At 34.6% G+C, this 24,688-nt stretch overlaps 1 protein-coding gene across 1 annotated transcript in view; it reads right to left on the bottom strand.

Annotated features, from left to right (window-relative positions):
- Positions 1-24,688, bottom strand: part of LOC129219400 (tyrosine-protein kinase Fer-like) — a 127,932-nt gene that overhangs the window by 21,594 nt on the left and 81,650 nt on the right. Inside the window, exons 8-13 of the mRNA XM_054853789.1 lie at positions 14,181-14,303; positions 10,750-10,872; positions 10,363-10,537; positions 10,186-10,290; positions 4,406-4,480; positions 813-1,013 (exon numbers count right to left, since the gene is read on the bottom strand). Of these exons, the coding sequence (XP_054709764.1) occupies positions 813-1,013; positions 4,406-4,480; positions 10,186-10,290; positions 10,363-10,537; positions 10,750-10,872; positions 14,181-14,303 (802 nt within the window). The remainder of the gene's footprint in view (positions 1-812; positions 1,014-4,405; positions 4,481-10,185; positions 10,291-10,362; positions 10,538-10,749; positions 10,873-14,180; positions 14,304-24,688) is intronic.

The raw sequence follows: 24,688 nt of genomic DNA, 5'->3' as shown, positions 1-24,688 counted from the left end.
TAAAAGAAAGAAAGGTAGCATAACACATGGTAAATATATTTTCAAAAATCAGAGATGCATGCTATGTAGCATTAATAAATACAACCATTGGCTGATGCTTATAGGATTGATAGTTTTGTCAATTGCTAAAGAGTGCCAACAATAAAGATGACAATGCTCATCCTTATTCAACAAGGGATATCTTTGGGTAATGTATAATGGAATTTGATAGGAGATGACTGAAATTGTTTAACACTTTAACTTGTAACATAGCAGCATGCAAATGCTGCAAGCTAAATTTTGATTTCTCTGGGTGTATTTTAAATGTTTCTATAATGTTGCATGTGTAGAACAGGGCCTTGCGCCTACATGTTTCCTTTGCATGTCTTATAGTAAAAACGAATCTAGATCCCTATAACCTTGCATTACAAACACCTTAGTTAATTGGAACTATTTTAAAAAGAGCTGCTGGTACTTAATAAACTTTTTCATTAAAATTTTATTCAAACAATTCATTAAAGCTATATCTATTATAAGAGCTAAATAGGGGAAAGTACTGCTATTGAAATATGAGGATTTGTTTTAGACTAGAGAGGTAAAGGTCATTTTAATACACAAAAAGTACTTTTTTGGCTAGTAGCAACTATTTATTTCTATTTGGTGCTTCCTTTAGTTAATTTTAAGCATGTTAAACATTGACAAAACCAGGAATTACAAATTACATTTTTATATAGCCAATGCAATGTTTAGGAAGAACTTCATAGGGAGGAAGGAGTGAAAAGATGTATAAGGAATTGAATGTAAAAGATAATATTACTAAATAATAAACATACATAAGTAGTTGTTTGAATAATGAAGTGCTTATGGCCTTCCCAGCACACTGAGAGTACAATCTGTTTGCTTTCGTTTCGATAAGTTTCCCGAACCAGATAGTCTCCCTCATTTATCAGCAATCGAACAACTTCTTCACGTGGTAAAACACCATGAAACCAATCTTCATCTTGCAAGCTTGTATAGGAAGGATTTAGAAGAGTCTGAAAAGAACATATATATATATATATATATATATATATATATATATATATATATGTATATATGTATATGAATAGCATATTAAACAGATTTTGAATTATTAGAAATGGGCTAGATAGGGATATTAAAAAAATAAAGCACACATTGCAGAGTATTTGTTACTTATTTTTTGGCAAACTTCATATTTCCAGTAGCACTAGTTCAAATGAGACAAATTCAACAATAAAGGTGTTCATCAATAAAGATAAATTTATTTACTTCAAACCACTTAAAAATTATTATTACACAATCAAGTGCTATTGTTTTAATCTTCAAGAGGAATCTTGCATCAATTTTTGAATAAGAAGTCATCCTATTATAAACATTAAATATGACTTAGAGCTTAAAAAAAAAAAAAAAGACTGCCACAAAGTAACAATTTGTAGCAAATCATGGATTTGATGACATTTATAGGAATAAATAATGAAGACAAAATGTCTATCTGACTAAGTATTGGTAATTTTAAGTGTCAAAGATTGTGAGCAAATCTTTTAAATTAACTGATTATATATTTCATTCATAAATAAGTGAGCAAACTTTTTTTTGAAATAACTTTTTCTCATTAAAACTTTGATGAGTTTCATTTCAGTCATCATATTTGAAAAGTAATGATGATTCTAAAACAACTAGGAATGGCAACTTCCCATCAATTCCCAAGCCATTCCTCAACGTCACAGTGAACTGTAAAGAAAACAGAATCCAAGGCCAGTGTTTTTATTGTAAGCCTGCACATATGGATCATGATCTGCCCAAGGACTCTAATCATCCGCGACAGAAGAAAGAAGTGCTGAAAACTTGATTTGTCAGAGCCCAATAGAATCTGAGAACCAACTGCCATTGAAATGAGACGTTCTCAATTCACAAATGTCTTCCAAACCAATGGCTTTTCAAAACAAGAAATTTAAGAGCTTTCCACCCCAAAAATTAAAGACAGACACCTAAAGAAGAACTGGTCAAGCCTAAAGCTTACCTTCATATGTTGAGGATGCCACCAATAGAATTTAAAGACTTGTGTCGACACAATATTAGGGCTGTTTTTAAGCCCATCTACCGAATTAGCGACCTACTACAAGCAGTGAAAGATGCCAGAGATTCTTTGTCTATTGCATGAGTAAAACATCCAGTTTCTGAGGGTCAGTCTACATTGGAACAAAAAGAAATATCAAAACAAGAATCAAAGAACTTGCCGTCTGGGTCACATTGAGAAGTCAGCAGTTGCGGAACACACTTTTAGAGATGGGATCCATGACATTAAATGCAAAGAAACAAAGATACTTTCAAGAACTTCCCACTACTACGCCAGACTAAACAGAGAAGTCATTGAGATTTTCAAACGTCCTAACAATTTTAATAGGAAAGAAGAAAGAATAAAACTCAACAAGATCTACCACCCTTTACTCAGAAGAAACATCCTGAGAAAAACCTTGAGCCAACTAGAAACAAGAATGGAGGTCCATCAGCAAACCACTGACCAGAATGAAGAGAGGACTAGTGCTACCCCTGTAAATAGAGGCAACACTTAGACATCTGCGTCAGTTGCCGAGAAGTCATTTCCCTGGAAGCTTCATCCACACCGCCACTGAAAATGACCGCGGCAGATGCAATCAAAACATTTGGACAGGGTTGCCCCTCAATTCCGGGGGGAAAATTCCTTGTGTTTTCATGGTATGAATATGCAGAGTTAAAAAGAGAGCGAACACTCATATTTTTATAAAGACATCAATATCTTGATAGTTTCAAGGTTTCATCACAGAGCGGGGAAGGGGGAGGGGGACAAACGAATAAAAATAGAGGGGAAGTACAGAAAAATTCTGAAGGACTGAAATAATAGCATGGAGACTGAATATTTACATCTATCCTTCAATATATATATATCGTGATGTAAAATACCCGGATATTTATTTTTAGGGATAAATACCCATGGTATATACCCAGGTAAATACCCAAAATGAGTATTTACCCAGGTATTAATTTCAAAAATTTATATTCAACTAAAATACTTTTCTGTATGTATTCCACTGTGTATATATATATAACCAACCATATACAAAACAATAAATGTTTGCAAAAAATTGTATTTTGATCACATATTTAAAGAATTATTGGGTGAAACAACTTAGCAATCTAATATGATATTCACATTAAATGTGTTGGATATGCCAAATCAATGTTGATAGCCAATCTACCAAAAGTAAAAAGCTAAACGGTTTAAAAAAAAAAAGCAAACATCAATTTCTTAAGGTCCTAGTCTTTTATAACCAGATCTTATAATTTTATTATAAGATCCATGATCTATTTTTAACAAAACCACATGAAAATTTTTAATAAAACATTCAAATTAAATTTTTTAAAAACCAAAAAGTGCCGGAAATTTTATCTCACAAAAGTCTTTATACACTTCGAAAAAATGTCAAAAAATTAGTAAATAATCTAATTTTTTACTAAGTTATTATTTAGTAGAATATCATGCAGTATCAACAACAGCTTTTAAACATCTGGGAATAGATTTCATTGTTTTTTCTTTCTTTTTTTGTGCAATTTCTGAGTAAGCGTTCAGCCGCACTTCAGGCCTTACTGTTTCTAGTTCGCTTTTCGTTTCAATGGTGTATTTTCGTAATCTAGCCACCAGATATCTCCAAATATGTTCCATTAAGTTTAAATCTGGCGATTGAGGAGACATTTCTAAGCTTAAGGACAATTTTTGAGGCACCAAATGCAAAGGTGTGCTTCTTATTGTTATCTTGGATCCGTGAAAGAGGCAAAAAAGGGGGAAAGGGTTTAAACGCCATTAGAGAAGGCTGGAAAAATCAACTCCCTGTTTAAGAAAAATTCTGAAACAAGTCAACTTCATTTTTATTAGAATTTTCAAACTTTCAATCAATTTGAATTTTTGTAACTAAAATTTTAAAGAAAAGAATATTTTATCCTCTAATATCCGAATTGTCCAATATTCGGGTAAATTTCACCCCATCAAAATAATTTGTTGCCGATTAAAAGAAAAAGGGTTCAATATTTTTAAGTGTTCTATCAATGTGCAAAGTCTTATTCCAATTGGCGATTGGGTAGGGTTATTTGTTAGTAATGAGCTTATTACATAAGTTGAACAAAAAATAATTATATATATATATATATATGTATATATATATATATATGTATATATATATATATATATATATATATTATATATATATATATATATTATATATATATATATATATATATATATATATATATATATATATATATATATATATATATATATATATATATATATATATATATATATATATATATATATATATATATATATATATATATATCATTACAAATTGATTTTTATTTAAAAATAACTCACATTATCGTGTCCAGGATTAGTTAGTGAATAACTCTGATTAACCCCTTGAGATGTAAATGAGTCATCAAAATTGCTCTAAAGGGTTGAATAAAAGGGAAAAAAAACAATATTACTACAAATTTTAGCTAAATCATTATTAATAATTATTACTGAACAAGCATTTGACTGTTTGAAATAATCTAAAATGCCATAAACTCTTGAATATCCATGAATGGATTATTCATGTTGCTGATTATCCATGAGCATTGTGGGGAAATTTTTGATATTTAATTAGAGGAGCACAAATGAAGGATATGAAATAAATAAATACAGTATAACGCAGATTTAACAATCGTCAAGGGATTGGAAAAAGTTATTGTTAAATCAAGGATATCTTTAAACCGATGAGCAAGACATTCAATGCAGTCAAATCCAGACCAATGAAATGCGTCATTAAATTGAGGAAATCCTTAAATCGGGTATTGGTAAATTGAAGTTATTTCAGTAAGTTACACTCCTATGCCGGGCTGATGAGTGCTAATAAGCACGAAACTGCAGTCCTCGGCTGGAATTGACTGAGCTGGCGGTGTATTTCATGTATTTCTGCCTTAGCTCTGGCTATAGGGCGGTAACTTACTGAATATACCTGCCTTGCCTTCAATGTTCGAGTTGAACCGAACCATTGTTTCGATCACTCGTCTGGTCAGTGCTAATTCTGTATTAGCTACCAGTTTGTTTGGCACTCTTGGCTTCTTAAAGAGGTTTTCCACCTCCAGCTCTGTCACTCCTATGCTGGGCTGATGAGTGATAATAAGCACAAAACTGCAGTCCTCGGCTGGAATTGACTGAGCTGGCGGTGTATTTCATGTAAATCGAAGTTATACTGTACCTATCAAAGGCTTGTGCACGGGGGTTACCAGGGGTACCATAGTACCCTTATTAGCTAAAAATAAAAACCAACGATATTAAAAGTCCAGAGCACCATAGTATTTTGCTTTAAAGTGCAGACGGCTGAAATGAAACTTAAGTGGTTGTGGTTAACTGGTAAAAGTTTCTTCCCCACATACACATCTTTTATCATTTATTCAGCTTGTAAAGTATTTTATAAATCTTACGATATTTCAATAGTTTTATGTTTTCGTGAAACGGTGTGGCACAAGTAAGAATTTCTGTTTCTCAAAATAAACTGAGGTTTTAAGCTTAAAGGGGGGGTCTTTTTAACATCCTCTAAATGGATTTTTACCCCCTTTTTACATAAATGAACTTTATAATATTTTATCGCTTCTTAAAACTGTTTTTATAAATGAATATCACGCTTTTTACGAAAGAAAAATAAAGATACTCGTGTGGAAATTTAAGGTGCTTCATGCAATCAATTAACTTTAATTTAAAAATTATATGAAGAATAGCTCGAAAATTTACTTTTAACCAACATTTCAATGTTCGAATGAAAATAAAAGAACCAGATTGGGAAACTTAGAAACATTTCAAATAAATATAACACTTTTATTAAAATTAAAAGCCGTACGAGAGCATGTCTAAACCACATAAAATAAAATTTGAAAAAATAATGCATTGATATTAAACTTTTTTTACTGACTGTTTGAAATTACAGGATATAAGCACGTCACTAAATATGTGAAGAGACTGTAGAGAATACATACCGTTCTGTAGGCTAATGATGAAGCTTATAAATGTTTTGTGTTTCAGACTTATCAATGTCACCCCCCTCCAACTCAATTAAAACTCCTCATACTAAATTCTACTAAATTTTCCTTGTTGAAGCATATGGACCCCTCACCCCTCCCCCAGTTTACGGCAGTCAATTTATTATTAGTATAATTAATTATAAAATAATATTAGTGATATAAAAAGGAGAATCTGACGCTATCTTGAAGATCTGAAATAGTAATAGCAATTAAATAAATAGATTAAAGGTGACAATAAATATTTTTTCTGTAAAATGTTAAAAGAAAATGAAATCTTTGTAAAAGTTCGAAATTTTTTTTAATGAAAAAATGCTTTCAGCTCATAGTACAAACATAAGACAATCTTCAGTTTGATTTAAAACAAAATGAATTGATAAATAAACATAATAGGTACATAGGGGTTGCCAATATATTTACATTTCAAATTTTTCAAAAAAAATATATCATCATAAAAATCAATGGAGGGGAGAAAAATACACGGGCCGTCAAAATATGTTTTAAATAGGGAAAAAGTTAAAATAGAGCGATGAAGATGTAAAATATTGCAATAAAAAGTCACTCTAGTGGATCTCCAAGTGTTTGAATGTAAAAACGAAAGTAAATCAAAGCTTTATAAGATTCAGGAGGCATGATATTTAAAATAAATTAAAGGGGAAAAAAAGATTTAAGATATTACTAAAAAGTACCATATCAGTTTTAAAATGTTAAAAGCATTTTTACTTTGATGCAAACACTTGTACTTGAAACAAATAAATACATCCGGATGGAAATTTAAAAATTCATTATGGAAAACCAAAACGCTCAAATGGTTTTGGAAAAGAAGAACTGAGGAAAGGTATACAATACACAATACTTTTTATCAAAAAAAAAAAAAAAAGAGTAACATAGCAAAGAAAGGGTAAGGCAGAGAAGTCCCAAACTTTATCTCTTCATTTTACATCACTAAAAGTAGCTGTGTGTTTTTGAAATTTTGATTCAGAAAGAATTCTCTGGGAGAATTTCCAAACCCTATCCCTTCCCCTATTGTCATCAGTCATGGTCTACAATTACATATTCAAGACCTTAATTAGGGTCTGGCCAGAGGAAATTTGGGTCTGTTAATGGACCCTTCACAAAAATCCGATCAACCAAAATGGATCTTTCACAAAATCCCGATCAACCAAAACGGACTCTTCACAAAATTCTGATAAACAAAAATGGATCTTTCACAAATTGTTTATTGAAAGAGCAAATCTCAAATTAAAATAGCGCAGCATATTTCTATTTATAAAAACGATAATGTTTGGAACCTTTTTTAAAGGAAAATTAGAGGAATCAACTTATACAAAATCTGCTAATTTTGCAAAAGAAAAAAAAATCGGCACTCTTGTGATGCTTCTGCAAGAGATAAATAACAACTATGGCCAAATAAATATAATGCTTCTTGTTGGTTTCTTTGAGAGAAATTAACAGCTGAAAGTCAGTTTGGTTTATAATTTTGCTTGTTTGTTTTATGCAGTGTTGTTGTAAACTTCTCTGAAAAATACAAATACAAATGTGATGACCAGCAACAGGCTCTTGGCCCAGCTAGGCTGGTTCTAGTCAATTTATTAGTCTCCAATGAAGATCAATGGCCCTCTTAAAGCTATCCACCCCTTTGCTCATTACCATCTCTCCCAGTAAGCTGTTCCAAGTGCCCACAACTCTACTAAAGTAGTAGTTCTTCCTTATTTCCAGGCTAGCCTGAGATCTTGCTTCTGATGGCCAGAGGTGGGGGGAAAGGGGTTCTCCCCCGGAAATTTTTTGAAATTGTAGTCCTAAGAACGCAGTATTAGGCGGTCTCTGCTGATACTACAGGGAGGAAAAATTCTGGGGGACTTCTGCGGAAATGTTTTGAAATTTAAACTTTAAAAATGCTATTTTTGGTTATATCTGTTGACGTTAGGAAAATGAAATTAATGGGGCTTTTTAAAGTTTTCCCCGATTGATTTAAAAAAAAAAATAGCTAAATCAATCACCCCTCCAACCGGTTTTTCGAAATTGAAATTCTAAAAACGCAAACTAACTTCGATGATGTTAAGGGCAGTGCGGTTCTGGGGCTTTCCCCCATAACTATTTTGAAATTGAAGTCCTAAAAAACGAAGTTTTAAACAGATATTCATTGATACTGGGTTGATACTGGGTACTGGGTGGAGGGATTTAAATGCTCTCCACTTTAAATGTTTAGATATTGTAGTTTTTTTTTTTTTTTTCAGATTTCATACATAAGCAATCGGGCCCTCGTCCGAAATTTTTTTCGTAATTGAAGTCTTAAAAACGCGACTGTGGACCCATCTTTGGTAACGTTAGGGGTTCGGCCATTTCAAAATTGAAGCTCCTGAAAAGCAATCTTGAACGATTTTCGATGCTATTAGAAGAAAATGCGTTTAATAACTATCCCTTGGAAATTTTTAGACATTGAAGCCCTGAAAACGAGATTTGAGATGCTCTTTTAGGATTTTGGGGGCGGGGGGGGGGGGACTTGTGAAGTGTAGCATTTTGAAGACTTTTTTATTTTTTGACCGACTACAAAAAAGAAAGAAAAAATTGAGGCAGGGGGGGGGGTATACAAGAAACAAGAGGTGTTGGGCGTAATTACTTGAATAATAGTCAGCAACTTTTACATTTTTTATTTTAAGGCTCTTTTCAAAAGCAATTCAGATTTTTTTCCCAACATTAGGCGGTTTTTGGAAAGGAAGAGTTGAGAATCCTCCCCTGAAAGGTAGAACGCAATTTCATGTTATCTTTAGAGAATGGAGACGTTTAGAGGTAAGGAGAGGTTAAGGATCTCCTTCCGAAAATTTTCAGAATTGAAATCTTAAAGACACAATTTGAGACTATTTTTGGTAGTAAGAAGGGTGGTTCCAGGACTGTCCTCTAGTAATGTTTTGAAATTGATGTCCAGAAAACGCCTAAATAAATGCATTTTTAGGACATCAATTTTCCAATATTAATCCAATCGAACAACTACTACTTATTTTCAATTTCTTGCAGGGGATGAGAGTTAAGGAGAGAAACATTTTGAAGATCCTTCTTTTCAGATTGACTAGAAAAAAAGGGGGGGGGGATAGTGAAAGAAAGAGAGGGAAACTTAATTTGATAAGCAATAATAGGCATTGGTGAAACATTTTAAAGTTTTCTTTTTGAAACTATTGATATTCCTCCCCCCTCATTATTTGCTTTTCTTTTTTTTTTTTAAACAACTTCGCTTTCACAAGACACGTTCTTTTCTTGAGGAAAAGGTATGGATCCCCTGACCCCTTCTGAACACCATTGGCCGGTGCCCTCTAACGCAGGGGGTTCCTTAACTTTAACCATTCGCGACACCCTTTGAAGAACTAGAATTTTCTCAGGACACCCTAGTCCAGTTTTATTACACACTAGCAGTACCCACACAGCAATGCCTGTGCTAAAAATTTAATGGAAGTCATTTGAATAAAAAAATTTACGACCCCTCCCCCTCTGATGTGAAATGATCATTTATCTTTGTATAAAATGCATACACAGCTTTAAAAAAAAATAAATAAAAACCTATTAAATTTTCTTAGGAATTTAAAACTTTTCGTCAAATATGACTGGTATAGTGGCACTGGTATTCTCATTATTGAAACTCTTGCATGCTTAGGATGCCTTTGTAGGCTAAAAAGTAAAGGTAACTTAAACAATGCACCAAAAGCAGAAATATGAGCTTTTACGATGTTGCTTAATTTACTGCAAATGAACAGTGCTTTTAGGCTTAAGATGCAACTTCTAGGTTAATTGCACCTTATTCTCTCGGAAATGAAAAGAATAATGGACAGATGTTTTCAAAAGATAGTGAAGTGAATTCAAGAAATTATATTTAACCCCTAAATTTCAGCTTACTTGGAGGAAGGGGGGAATACAAAATTAGTTAATGCAATTTTGATTTAGCTGGAGGAATTTTTTGTTATCAGTTTTAATACTCAAACTGTAAAATACTTCATTTCAGGAGAGGGAAAAAAAATGTCTTAACTAATTTTTTTATTTATGCAAATTTATTCATTAAAAAGTTAATCGTTATTGAGAAAGCAATGAAATTGAAAAGGTACAAACATTTGATTTTTTCTGAAAAGCATGAAATGGTTGCCGTAACTTAGAAATTATCATCCGAGCAGATCTCCGACCAATGGCATTTAAACTTGAAGCATCTTCATCTTTCTGAAAATATAAACAATTACTTGAAGAAATCTAAGTAAATCCAATGATAATAATGAAGCATATAAAACATACATTATCTGCAGAAATTGCATCTGGAAATTCCAAGCCAGGAGATATTCCTTTGGATTCTGCATTACTAATCCAACTAGATATAAGATTAAATAATTCTAGATGACGTTGCTCTTGACATTTAACTTCATTTAATTCCTTTTTGAGAATTCCAATGGCACGCCTCTTTGCTTGAATTCTGCAGAAAAGTTAATAGCCACATATAACATTCGATTTAATCCAGAACATAACATTCAATTAAACATTTAAAAAAAACCATGCATTTGACAATATTTTATTCAATAATAAAATCCATCTTAGGTTATTTATCCTCACATCTGTCTATCCCTTTTTTTTACTGCATATGGAATGCTATAAGCTTTAATATTTTTATTTTGCATCAATACTCACGTATTTTCAGTATCAGCTGTCTTACGCAAAGAGTTTAATTCATTTTCACACTGACCAATTTCTAGTTCTTTCTCTTTTATTAAATTTTGGCACTGTGTTAGTTTTTCTTTTACATCATTTAGCCTGAAATATAAAACTACATTATACATACAAGCATTTTGTACAGGCTTGCTTTATATATAGCTGCAATTCAATATAAAGTTTTATGTGATGAAATTACTTTTTGTGTTACATTTAAAAAGTTGCAACACACAAACAACAAAACTAAAATACACATATTACAGGCTCCCAACAGATTTTCAGTTTGTCTCTAGGGAAAAAATATACCTAAAAACTAGAAAAGGGATCTTTACTTAAGTATTTAAAGGTGAAGAATTCTAACATAACTTAAACTGTAGTTAAATAGGGAGGGAAAATAATTAAATTTTTTTTCAAAAGTAAAGTAATTTACTCCGAAAAAAGAAAACAAATAAATAAAATGAAAATTAAGTATTACTATGAAAAATTAAAGAATCAAAAGTTAAAAAAGATAAACGCATAATATATATATATATATATATATATATATATATATATATATATATATATATATATATATATATATATATATATATATATAATCTTTACTAAAGTATCTCATTTTAACCCCTTTGCTGCTATACATACTCATAGATAGTGAGTGGTTGCTGTGGGTCATGCCATGGCCGCTTTGCGACTGCCAAAACAAATGCAATACATTCTTCCAATCGGGTATAACAGATGGGCTGAAAAGTTCAGCTGAAAAGTAGGCTAAGGGTTCCTACTCTATTTGAATGAAAAAATTCCATGACTTTTTCTTGACTTCCAATGAAAATTTTCATGACCTCGTTACTCGAAGAGAATAGCACTATTTAATCTCAAACTTGATAGTTTTTGCAAATGAACATTAGCAAAACGTCTACATGAATGCCACAGCCTCATTGAAGCACTTACTCGTAATGCAAAAAATATAAGTGTACACATAAAAACTAAACTATTCTTATTTGTCTTCATCATATCAATTTAAAGTAAAGTAAAAATGCAGTGAAACGAATATGATGATGCTTAAATGTCTGATATTTTATTTATAACAGGCAGAATGGTATTGAATGGGACAAAGGTTGAATGAGTCATCACTAAGTTTCAATATATTTGCTTCAAAAGTTGCCTTTTAGTGTCAACAGTGCATTTAGTCATCCACATTACTTGACAGTATTTTGGTTCTTTAAAGTAAAGCCACATAGTTTAGTTTTTTATGTTTTTAAATCAGATCTTTTTTGAAAAAAAAAAAAAAATAGTATTGAATCAATCTTCTGATTCAAAAGTAACTTGTTTTGTTTACTTATTTGCACATTTTCAAATGCATATAAATTAATAGGTGTAGAAATTTCAGAGCATGTTTGATTTCTGAGATTGAACATAGCAGTGGGTCGCATGAATTAGTTTTGCGGGCCGTATGTTGGGCACTACTGTTTTAAGGTATTAGAATTCCTCTTTTTCTGTATTCTATCGCTTGACTAAATATCTATTTTTCCAAAACCTTCAACAATTTAAGATAAACTCTGATAAGTTTAATAATAAAGTTCTTACGAGTGATGGAATCAAACTTGGATGCAATTGAATTGCTTTTTTTTGAGTGGGAGTGGCAAATCTAAGAACGTGAAATTCGCTACTACAGAATTTGAAACATAAGAAGTGTCGAAAATAACAGTAAATTCAAAATAAGTGATGTCCAAGCAGTAAGATCACATCGCAAAAAAAGGCAAACGGCTGCGACAGAAGTGGATGCAATGAGATTTCAAAATTCAGATTTAATTTTTGATCGTTCAATTTTCCACTTTTAAAACTTTTATGTGCTATACTGATAAACCACTCAAGATTTCTAATGCTTCTTTAGTTACAGTTACTTATCTTTGTCCACGACATTTTTCCATGACTTTTACAGGTCTGAAATTCTCTTATTTTTTTTCATGACTTTCCAGGAATTCCAGGACCCGTACGAATCCTGTAGGCTGATAATTAGATGACGTTAATAGAACTAAATCCATGTTGTTTTTTGTTAGTACCAACCCCCTTCAAAAGATAAATTTATAAATATCACAGCTGTTAGACACCTGGTTTGTGAAATATTGCATTGTGAGAGAAGCAACTTTCATTATTGTGCAAAAAATGGATAACAAGGAATTTCGTATATTTATGAAGCATTGCCTTTTAGTGAAAAAAAAAACTGTTGAAGTTAAGGCTTGGCTTAATAAACATTATTTGGACTCTGCACCAGGTAAATCAACTGATGAGAAGTAGTTTGCTAAATTTGAACGAGGCCAAATGAGCATTGAAGATGATGCACGCAGTGGACGTCCCAAAGAGGCTGTTACTGACGAAAACATCAAAAAGTCCACAAAATAATTTAAAACTGCTGTCAAGTGAAGTTAATCAAGATAGCTCAGACTCTTAAGATATCAAAGGAATGTGGTGGATATATAGTGCATGAATATTTGGACATGCCTAAGCTTTACGCAAAGTGGGTGCCATGCGGGCTTACAATTGATCAAAAGCAACAACTTCTTGATGATTGGGAACAGAGCTTAGCGATATTCAATTGTAATTAATAAAGTCGACTTTTTCTGCCAGGATGTTACTATGGATGAAACATGGCTCTATCCCTACACTCCAGAATCCAATTGACAGACAGCCAAATGAACTGAATGCAATGAACCGAATCCAAAGCGTGGAAAGACGTAACAGTCGGTTGGCAAGGATACAGCATCAGTATTCTGGGATGCACACAGTACTACATTCATCGATTACCTTGAAAAGATTCAGACCATCAGCAGCGATTACTGCATACTATTGTAGTAGCTTTGAACAATGAAATCTCAAAACAACGGCCTCAAATGAAGAAAAAAGTGTTGTTTCATCAAGACAATGCCCTGTAGGGGACACATATGATTACAATTGAAAAATGCAGGACAAATTTCAAGAGCAAATCCAGTTCACTGCATAATATAAATAATCCCACAAAACACTAATCTCGCAATTTGTGGACAGATAAGCTACCATCAAATTGTTTTTAAGCATCAATAAATTTCCCACAGGGGAAGGGGGAAAGCATGCAAATTTATGAAAAAGGAGATAGAGCCACATCTTTAAAAAATGCCAGCAGTGAAATCAAATAAAAACACTTATCATTTTTACAAATTGCAAGGTTATTGGCCCCCTTTATGATTACAGTAAAAATGAATCTTGCAACATTTTTTTTTCAGAAAAAAAAAAAGAAAAATATGAAAAACCAGACTTTTTTAACTACCCAAGAAAAATAAAAACAAGACCTTTAGAGAGAAAAGGAACCAGTTGGGAGGCCTGATGTTAAGAAAAGCAATGAAAGAAATATCTACATTTAAAATTAATCATACTTTTCTTTCAAGGCATCATAAGTCATTTCATCCAAGGCTAACTGATTTGCTTTCAAGGATCCATTGTAATCATACAGAAGAGTTTCATCGAATTTGAAATCAACTGGATGAGGAGGACTAGATCTAAATTAAAAAAAAAAAAAAGAAGAGAGAATTACAAGTCAAAAATAATTAGCACCTATAAGTACAAATTTTTCAATGCATCATCTGGCAGAAAAAGTGCTGCACCATTAAAATAGAAAATGCCATGTAAATTTTGAAGTTAGTGAATGCGTACTAACTACAAAAATGTTTGCTCTTGCAAGCCAAGCATATTAATCGAAAGCCATTGTGTCCTCATGCCTTTGAAATGCCAGATTTTGTTCTCTGAGTGTAGAAAGTGGATACAGGAAAGCAGTTGATTCCTATTCAGCCAGGTGCTCAAGAACACTCACATTCTAACCTGATTTCTTCAAGGAAAAAATGAGGTCTTCAAAAATTAGTGATTAAATACTCCTTTAAATTAAACAAATATTATACTCTCAAACTTAATTTACCACATGTTACTATACTCAGTATTATTAAAACTTGATCTTTAAACCGTGAGAACTTACATCACTATTTGCCAAATAAGAGCTCCAGGGCTCCCAACACATTTTAGCCATAGAAAAGGGTAAAAGAGGACCATTTTCAGTCAAAAAGGAGACCAAAGAGGACCAGTTAGGAAAAAAAAGAGGACCATGGGAGGGCCATTCATAGTTAAACGCAATGAAGCACCAAAAGGCAAATTAGTTGCCTGCAGCTAAATACGTGAAAGAAATTCGTTAATTAACCATAATAATAATTGTCAATGATACACTTCCTTTATCACCTTCTGTAAAACTGAACTTTTTTTTCGTTGAACTATATTATTTACACAAACATTTGGATGGGGGGGGGGGTGAATAATTCGTTAATTAACCATAATAATGATTTTTAATGACACACTTCCTTTATCACCTTCTGTAAAACTGAACTTTTTTTTCATTGAACTATACTATTTACACAAACATTTGGATTGGGGGGGGGCGAATAATTTGTTAATTAACCATAATAATGATTTTTAATGATACACTTCCTTTATCACCTTCTGTAAAACTGAACTTTTTTTTCATTGAACTATATTATTTACACGAACATTTGGATGGGGGGGGGGGGGCGACAAGCAAGCAAATAACTAACCATCTTACCAAGTAATTTTAATTGAAAAATAATTTTTCTACTAATTAACAGGTGAAAACTGGTTGATTATAAATAATCAGCTAAGTGATAGATGAATCAGTGCATATCTAGTTAAGTCCTTTTAGATACAGTTCTTACAGTAAACACCTTAGCACATAGTCATTTACAAAAATTTTCATGTAACCAGTTTAAACAGGATTCCTTTTGATATAAGACAAACAAGAGGATATAGTCCCCCGCCCAACCCTTGGTTTTAACAAATATTTCCAATCCTAATATGGTAGTTTATATACATATGAGGGTTTATAACCAAACACCCAACCCAGGAGGTAATTTCTGGCTATGCTACTGCCCAAGTTCAAAAATATTAGAGGTTTGCAAATCATTTATTAGTATGCTAAGTATCCAAATCATTTCTTCATATTGTAACGGATTCGGTGCGACTTCCACTTTCTTGAAAATGAAGACACAGTTCTTGATAAAGCACAGGAAATTTATTTACACTATGTACAGGAAAGATCGTCAACAACTGCTAAATTATTCATCAGCAATTAAGCAACTATCACACAACACCATAAACTCAACGTTTACACACGTATTTACTTCCAAATACGAAAACAACACAGCGAAATGCTTCGCTATAAACAGAGCTAATACACTCTCAGTTTAAAATCCTCAATCGAAACTCACTCCCCTCTTTATCCAGCAGGACGCTTTTATAAACATCGAAGAATTTTCCACAACATTCTTTCTGCTTCCAGAAATGCGTAGACCGTTATCAAATTTTATCAATGAAAAGAAAAGGAAATAGGGGGTCGTATACTTTAGCGGAATGAAAAGGGGTTGTATATTCATTACGGGAAACTATTTACAGGTTACGTTACTACAATAATTACTATTTACAGGATTTGTAACATTGCCCCCTTTGTTAAAGCGCCACCTATGTTTAGTTAAAAACCTCTGGCTGCAACCAATTCAGGGAGTTTAAGGTCAGAGCGGCTGAAAGAATGCTGCTCTCAAGTGTATGAAATTAATCATAATAAAAGTTATACAGTCCACTTTTGTTGTAGTTCAATGGTTGTGTTGTGTTGCGTTGCAGAGTAGAGCCAACCGCAAAAAACCAGCTAATAGAAAAAGATAATCTTACCTAGAGGTAAGAACATGGTCAGTCGAGCCGGAGATTAAAAAGAATGGCTCGTGAAGAAATGTAACGCAAGTTGAAGACGCATGGAGTGAAATAACTTACGCATTACGATTCGAAGCCTTTACATGAAAGGAGGTGAGTAGCGATTTCAAGTTTGAAATTAGTGACTGCTAAATAATCAGAAAATGTCTAAAGACGCGAAGGAAAATGAAATTGAGTTGACACGCGTTAAAGCAAAACGTTCTATCGTAAGAAGAGCAGTGACAAATTACGTAAAGAAAATTGAAGACAATCTAAAAGAACAAAACGTTAACTTTGAGGAAATATCTGAAGATTTAGAACTGTTAAAGCAAAAAGAGGTTGAATTGAAAGATATTGACTATAAGGTTGAAGCGCTAATTGAAAGTCTTGAAGAATTAGATAGCGAGTTAGAAAATGTTTTTGCGTATAACGAAAGAGTAATACTAATTAAATTTCGTGCTGAGAAAAGTCTGAACGAGCAGAAGAAACCGGAGTTAAAATAGCGCAGATAAAACAAATTACGGAAGTGAAACAATAAAGCTGCCGAAACTTTCCTTGCCCAATTTCAGTGGCAATATTATCGACTGGCTAACGTTTAAAGATCTTTTTAATGCAACAGTAACAAAAAATGAATCTCTATCTGATGCTCAAAAGCTTCAATATTTAAAAACCTCGTTAAAAGGTGATGCTGCGAAAATTGTAAATTCTATTCCAATATCTGATAGTAATTTTAAAATTGCGTATAATTTGTTAGATGAACGATACTCAAATACAAGAGAGCAAACTTTTGCTCACATTAAACGCTTTTTGGATCTTCAAAGCATTCAAAATGAATCCGCTTCTGCTTTGTTGACTTTAGTAGATAATGTCAATGAAATAATTCGTTCATTAGAAACGCTGGGTCAATCGGTTGATAAATTTGGGGATACCTTAATGTTGTATTTAATATTACAAAAATTAGATACTTCCACTAAATTGTGGTGGGAACGCCAGTCGAAGAATTCTGAAATTCCGAAACTTAGAGATTTAATAGAGTTTCTAAAAAGTTACGCTAGAACAATTCAAAACAGTAAGGGTTCAGTCGGTAAAGTTCAAAAGCCCACAAGTTCTAAAGTTAACGCTTTGGTTGCGGTTTCTGTATGTTCATATTGTAAAGATAATCATTACTTATCAAAGTGTGTAAAATTTTGCAGTGTATCCGTACCGCAAAGATTTGATTTCGTAAAACAAAATAAACTGTGTTTTAATTGCCTCTCTAATATGCATCTAATTAGAAAATGTAAAAGCGGTAATACTTGTTTCAAATGTGGGAAGAGGCACCACAGTATGTTACATCAAGAAAATGAAAATAGGTCGATACCTAGGTTTCCTTCTGTAAGTGCTGAAGAATTTATTCCTTGTTCAGTAGATACGAGTTTAGATTTAAATCGCAAAAATGAAGTTACGTCTATAGTATGTGCAAATAATTCATATGGTAATCAATTGGGAACTAGTATGAATAATAGCAATTCATCTGTTCTTTTATGCACTGCTGTAATTAAGATTAGAAATTTTAAAAATGAGTGGATAAGTTGTAAATGTTTGCTGGATACTGGATCAGAAAAAAATTTTAGGAAAGAATGTGCCAAGCAATTGGGATTGAAAATTAACCCTGCTCAAATTTCAGTTTCCTGTTTAGGAAGTTATAATACGCTAAGCAATGGAGCAGTCGAGTTAGTATTTTCCTCTCATTTTGACACTGAATTTAAGATAGTAACCTCCGCTTACGTAATTGATAAAATTTGTGGGGAATTGCCCAATTCAACTACGCCTGTGAAATGTTTTAATGAGTATAAGGATTTATTGTTAGCAGATCCCTCTTATTTTAAGAAAGAAAGCATAGACATTCTATTTGGGGTAAATGTATTTTTTTCGCTTGTAAACGGAGAGGTAATAAAACGGGATGAAAATCTTGAGTTCGCAGTATGTTCTAGATTAGGGTGGATAATCGCAGGAGCCACAACGCTCAGCTGTTGTGACTTAGAATCTAGGTCTGTTAATAGTTTAAGTGTTACTACAGATGAGCTAGTTAAGTCGTTTTGGGAATTAGAACAAATTCCGTCAACACAATCGCTTACAAGGGAAGAAAGGCTTTGTGAAACGCATTTCTTAGAAAATTATACGCGCAATAAAGAAGGAAGGTATTCTGTTAGACTTCCGTTTAAACCTAATAGAAAACTGTTAGGTAACTCCAAGGCCACCGCATTTAAAATGTTTCATAGTCTAGAAAAAAGACTTCTAAAAATGCCTGACATTTATTTGCAATACAAAAAGTTCATGACAGAGTATCTCGATCTTGGGCATATGGAAATCGACAATACGGTATGCAAAGAAAATGCTCATTATTGTATTCCGCATCATCATGTAATTAATGAGTCTAGTTCCACCACAAAATTAAGAGTTGTTTTTAATGCTAGTGCAAAAACTACATCTGGTGTATCATTAAATGATACGCTTATGAATGGTCCAAAGGTGCAGGACGATCTTTTCGCTATTTTATTGAGGTTCAGATGTCATAACATTGCAATTACAAGTGATTTACAAAAAATGTATCGCCAGATAGAGATTCATGATGAAGATAGAGATTTTCAAAAAATTCTGTGGAGGGATGACCCCACTAAACCAATTTCGACTTATAGGTTGTGTACTGTCACGTATGGTACCGCATCTGCTAGCTATTTAGCTACGCGAGTCCTGAAACAACTGGCAATTGATGAGGCAGCGAGATTTCCAAAGGCAGTTGATCTAATCATGCATAATTTTTACGTTGATGACTGCCTGTTTGGCGCTAAAACGCAAGAGGAGGCGATTGATCTTATCCATGAACTGAATGATCTCCTTAGAAGAGGACAATTTAAATTACACAAGTGGTGTACTAACAATTCGTTTGTGTTGGAAAGACTACGCAAATCAGAGGGCTTGTCCGCATGTTCTTCTAGTACCGCTGATTCTAAATTTATTAAAGTATTGGGATTGAGATGGAACCCAACACTCGACGACTTTACGTATAGCATTCATTTTTCGGATAAGCACAGAGCCTTCCCTACAAAAAGATCTATTTTGTCTAGTGTGTCAAGCATTTTCGACCCCCTTGGGTGGTTGTCGCCATTTATTATAACTGCAAAAATTTTGATTCAAGATTTGTGGAAATGTCAGTTATCGTGGGATGATCCTGTGCCTCCGGAGCTTAAGGAGCGATGGATTAACTATAGCAACGATATTTCGCAACTTGAGCCTGTAACTGTGCCTCGAAGAGTTCTTTTGCACGAAGCGTCTAATATTGAACTGTATTGTTTTTGTGATGCCTCTGAGAAGGCATACGCTGCAGTAATTTACTTAAAATCTTCTGATACGTCCAGTCATCAAGTTAGCTTGTTGACATCGAAGACTCGTGTTTCACCATTGAAAACAATATCGATTCCGCGCCTTGAACTTTGCTCAGCTGTGTTGTTAGTGCATTTACTACAAATCGTTCTTTCGTCATTACATATTCAAATTGATGCAATACACGCCTTCACAGATTCCACAATCGTTTTAGCATGGTTAAGATCTGAGCCGTCACGTTGGCAAATATTTGTTGCTAACCGGGTTTCTGAAATACAAGGGATCCTTCCTATTCAACACTGGCGCTGGATTCCTTCAGACCAAAATCCAGCAGACTGTGCAAGTAGAGGACTTTTACCCTCTGAACTGCTTAAGTTTGAATTATGGTGGTCTGGTCCTCATTGGCTTAGACACGAGGAAATTCCACATGTAGAAGTACCATCGTCAACGGACGCTCTAAAAGAAGAGCGAAAAAAGGCTTCGTGTTTATATGGAACATCGTCTGTTGATTTTCCAATAATTGTTAAAGTTTCATCATATGTTAAATTACGCCGCATGATAGCATGGTGCCTATGTTTCATTAAAAATGCTTGATATCCCAAAAATCGAAACATTGGCTATCTGACTAGTGATGAAATGAAAGCCGCTAGAAATATGTTGGTGAAGATAGTTCAAAAGCAAGAGTTTTCCACTGAGTATCTTCATTTGGAGAATAAAAAACCACTTTCTGCCAATAGTAAATTACTTTCCTTAAAGCCATTTATAAATGAAGATGGTGTAATACGTGTTGGTGGTAGACTGGAAAATGCTCCTTTTTCAAATGAAAGAAAACATCGCATTCTCCTGCCAAAGAATCACCACTTAACTACCATTATCATTCGCTCCTATCATGAAACATATTTACATGCGGGTACTATTCTTTTGTTATCTGTTATACGTAAGGAGTTTTGGATAATTAACGCTAAGTCGGCCATTAAAAAGGAAATTTGGAAATGCATTAAGTGTTTCAAACTCAAGGGAAAAACAGCAACCCAGGTGATGTCTGATTTGCCGCGTGCTAAAGTAATGCCATCACGAGTGTTTTCAAAAATCGGTCTAGACTTTGCAGGACCCTTTCTAGTAAAACCGCGATCTGGCCGCGGGGTTAGAACCTTAAAAGTTTACATTTGTATTTTTGTGTGTTTAGCTGTAAAGGCTGTGCACATTGAAATTGTTGGCAATTTATCTGCAGACTGTTTTATAGCTGCACTAAAACGATTTGTGGCGAGACGAGGAAAACCAAGTGAGGTATTTTCGGATTGTGGGTCAAATTTTGTAGCTGCAAATAAAGAATTGAATAGAGTTATTGCACTTCTCCAGAAGGAAGAACCCGTTCATAATTATTTCGCCAACGAGGGAATTAAATGGAACTTTAATCCACCTTCCGCCCCTCATTTTGGAGGAATTTGGGAGGCAGCTGTCAAATCCGCTAAATCTCACCTAAAACGTACAATAGGAGACCAAAAATTGACTTTGGAAGAATTTTCAACGCTAACGACACAAATTGAATCTTGTCTAAATTCCCGACCGTTGAGCCCTTTGTCAGAGGATCCATCCGAAATGTCTGCTCTTACTCCTGGGCATTTCTTGGTTGGTACATCGCTTTCTTCAATACCAGAAGAAAATCTTCTCAACGAAAAAATTCCCCCTTCTTATCGCTGGAAATTAACTCAACAGATTTTTCAGAGTTTCTGGAAACGATGGTTACATGAATATGTTTCCGCGTTGCAACAGCGATCCAAATGGGTACGAGAACAATCAAATATTAAAGTAAATGATTTAGTTTTAATTAAAGAGGACAACGTTCCTCCTCTATGGTGGAGGTTAGGTAGAGTAATGGAAGTTTTCCCTGGTTCGGATCAGAATGTGCGAGTTGTTAACATAAAGACCGATACTGGAATTTTTCGCCGACCAATTCATAAAGTAGTAGTTTTGCCTAATATGGACTGATGAACTTTAGGTGACTGTTACTAATGGATTGGTAAATAATTGTTTTAAAAAAAGGCTTCTTTACATCTGCTTTATTATTTTACAAACTTTAATAATGTGTATTTCATATTTTTTGCCAGTAATGTATACTTGATAGTAGTTAGTTCTCAATTGTTTTTTTTTCTATAGTTTATCATATAATTTTTGAAACCATATATGTTTCAACGTGGCCCGGTATGTTAAAGTGCCACCTATGTTTAGTTAAAAACCTCTGGCTGCAACCAATTCAGGGAGTTTAAGGTCAGAGCGGCTGAAAGAATGCTGCTCTCAAGTGTATGAAATTAATCATAATAAAAGTTATACAGTCCACTTTTGTTGTAGTTCAATGGTTGTGTTGTGTTGCGTTGCAGAGTAGAGCCAACCGCAAAAAACCAGCTAATAGAAAAAGATAATCTTACCTAGAGGTAAGAACACCCTTCCTAAGGACTGCACGTCCCGGGCAGTACAATCCCCAGAAAGGGTGCCAAACTTCTATCACAAGTTTACAAATATACACATTAATTAATAACTAACAGATACAGAAAACACAATAATAACAAGAAATATTACTAAACATTAAAAGCAAAAATTATCTACAACTTTTATGTTATCAACCATGGTTGTTTACGTAATACTCATGAACAATGGCCATAGTATGGGGCTAACCGATCATAATGTACAACCCTAGGTTTTGCATTAGGTGATTTTTGGATCCTCACTACGACGTCATTCAGTCGGTTAAGGACTTTGTAGGGTCCATCCCAATGCGACTGCAATTTGGGTGAAAGACCTTTCCGTCGGATGGGATTCCATAACCAAACCTTGTCGCCTTCGTTGAATTCATGTCCAGTAGACCTTGTGTTGTATCGGGTCTTCATCTTCTCTGCCGCGATGTTGATTCGCTCTCGTGCGAAGTTATGAACGTCTTCCAACCGGGCCTGGAGATCCTGGATGTACTCCTCAGGCGATGAAGGCGCATCCGGAGGACGACCGAAGACGAGATCACAAGGTAGCCGAAGCTCTCGTCCGAAGAGCATCTGAGATGGGGCATATCCGGTAGTCTCGTGGACAGCACTGCGATAGGCCAGCAGGAACAAAGGTAGCTTCTTGTCCCAATCCTGTTGATTTCTGGAGACCATAAGTGAGAGATTATTCAGGATTGTGCGGTTAAATCTCTCCACCATGCCGTCCGATTGTGGGTGTAGTGGTGTTGTCCTAGTTTTCTCAATTCCGAAAATTTGACATAGGCCCTTAAACACAGCAGAGATGAAATTCCTCCCTTGATCGGAATGAATCTGCAAAGGTGTTCCGTATCTCGAGATCCAATGTTGGACTAGAGTTTCTGCTACGGTGGTAGCTTCTTGATCTGGAATGGGATATGCTTCTGGCCATTTGGTGAAGTAGTCGATGGAAACGAGAATGTATTTGTTCCCATCAGCAGTTCTTGGTAGAGGACCCAGGATGTCGATCCCAATTCGTTCGAAAGGAGCTCCAACGTTGTACAGATGTAGCTTCCCTCTGCTTCTCTTCTTCGGTCCTTTACGAGCAGCACAGGCATCACAAGAATGGCACCACTTCTCCACGTCATCCTTCGCCTTGCTCCAGAAGAAGCGCTCCCGAACTTTATTGAGGGTTTTCAAGACACCAAAATGTCCTCCAGTCGCACTACTATGTATTTCTTTCAGAACATCTGAAATCCTTGATCGAGGAAGTAGTAACTGCCACCTAGATGTTTTGCCGTCGTCAGATTCCCATTTCCGGTGTAGCACGCCGTTCCGTAAATGGAGTGAGTTCTATAAAGCCCAGTATCTTTTTGTTGCAGGAGTGAAGGTGGAAACGTCCTGCTAGCTAGGGCGTCGACTGTCACTTTCCATGAACTCTAAAATTGGTTTTATGTCGGGGTCTTCAAGTTGATCTTTTTGAACTTGGTCATCACTCCATGGATCAGGTTCTGATGATGTTGGAGTCACTGTCACCTGATAGGTGGTAGGGCTAGTCGTTCCATACTGTTTCTCAATTCGGGAACAATAGTGGCAGTTCTCAGGACAGGGTCTCCTTGATAAAGCGTCAGCATTACCGTAAGATAACCCTTTTCGATGCTTGATCTCCATGTCATATTCCTGGAGCCGCTGTATCCATCTGGCTATCTGGCCTTCCGGATTTTTGAAGTTCAAAAGCCAAGTTAATGAGGCATGATCTGTCCGAAGCAGAAATTTTCGGCCGTAGAGGTAATGATGGAAGTGTTCTACAGCTTTCACTATGGCCAGTAACTCCTTTCTGGTGACGCAGTAATTTCGCTCCGACTTTGAAGCAATTGCATCCAGCAATTGCTTCAAAGCATTTGCTCCAGCATTCGCTCCAGTAAGCGATGACATGTTCATTTCCGTCAATTTCTTGGGATAAAACAGCTCCGATGCCCTCGTTGCTCGCATCAGTGTCCAGGATGAAGGATTTTTCAGGCTGAGGATAGGCGAGGATAGGCGTTGATGTTAAAGCCTCCTTCAGGCGTAGAAATGCATCTTCGCATTCTTTGGACCATTCAAACTTTTGCTTGCTCTCCGTCAGCTTATGCAAAGGTCGGGCAATGTTGGAAAAACCCTTTACAAACTTCCTGTAGTAGGTGCAGAGCCCCAGGAAACTTCGCAACTGATGGATGTTTTCGGGACGACTCCAACTCCTGACCGCAGATACCTTCTCTGGATCGGTTTGTACACCCTCAGAAGAGATGATGTGACCAAGGTAGTTCACTTCCTGGCGGAACAAATTACATTTG

The sequence above is a fragment of the Uloborus diversus genome, chromosome 3 (genome assembly GCF_026930045.1).
Source record: "Uloborus diversus isolate 005 chromosome 3, Udiv.v.3.1, whole genome shotgun sequence".
Taxonomy (NCBI): domain Eukaryota; kingdom Metazoa; phylum Arthropoda; class Arachnida; order Araneae; family Uloboridae; genus Uloborus; species Uloborus diversus.
This window is presented reverse-complemented; position numbering and strand designations above follow the sequence as displayed.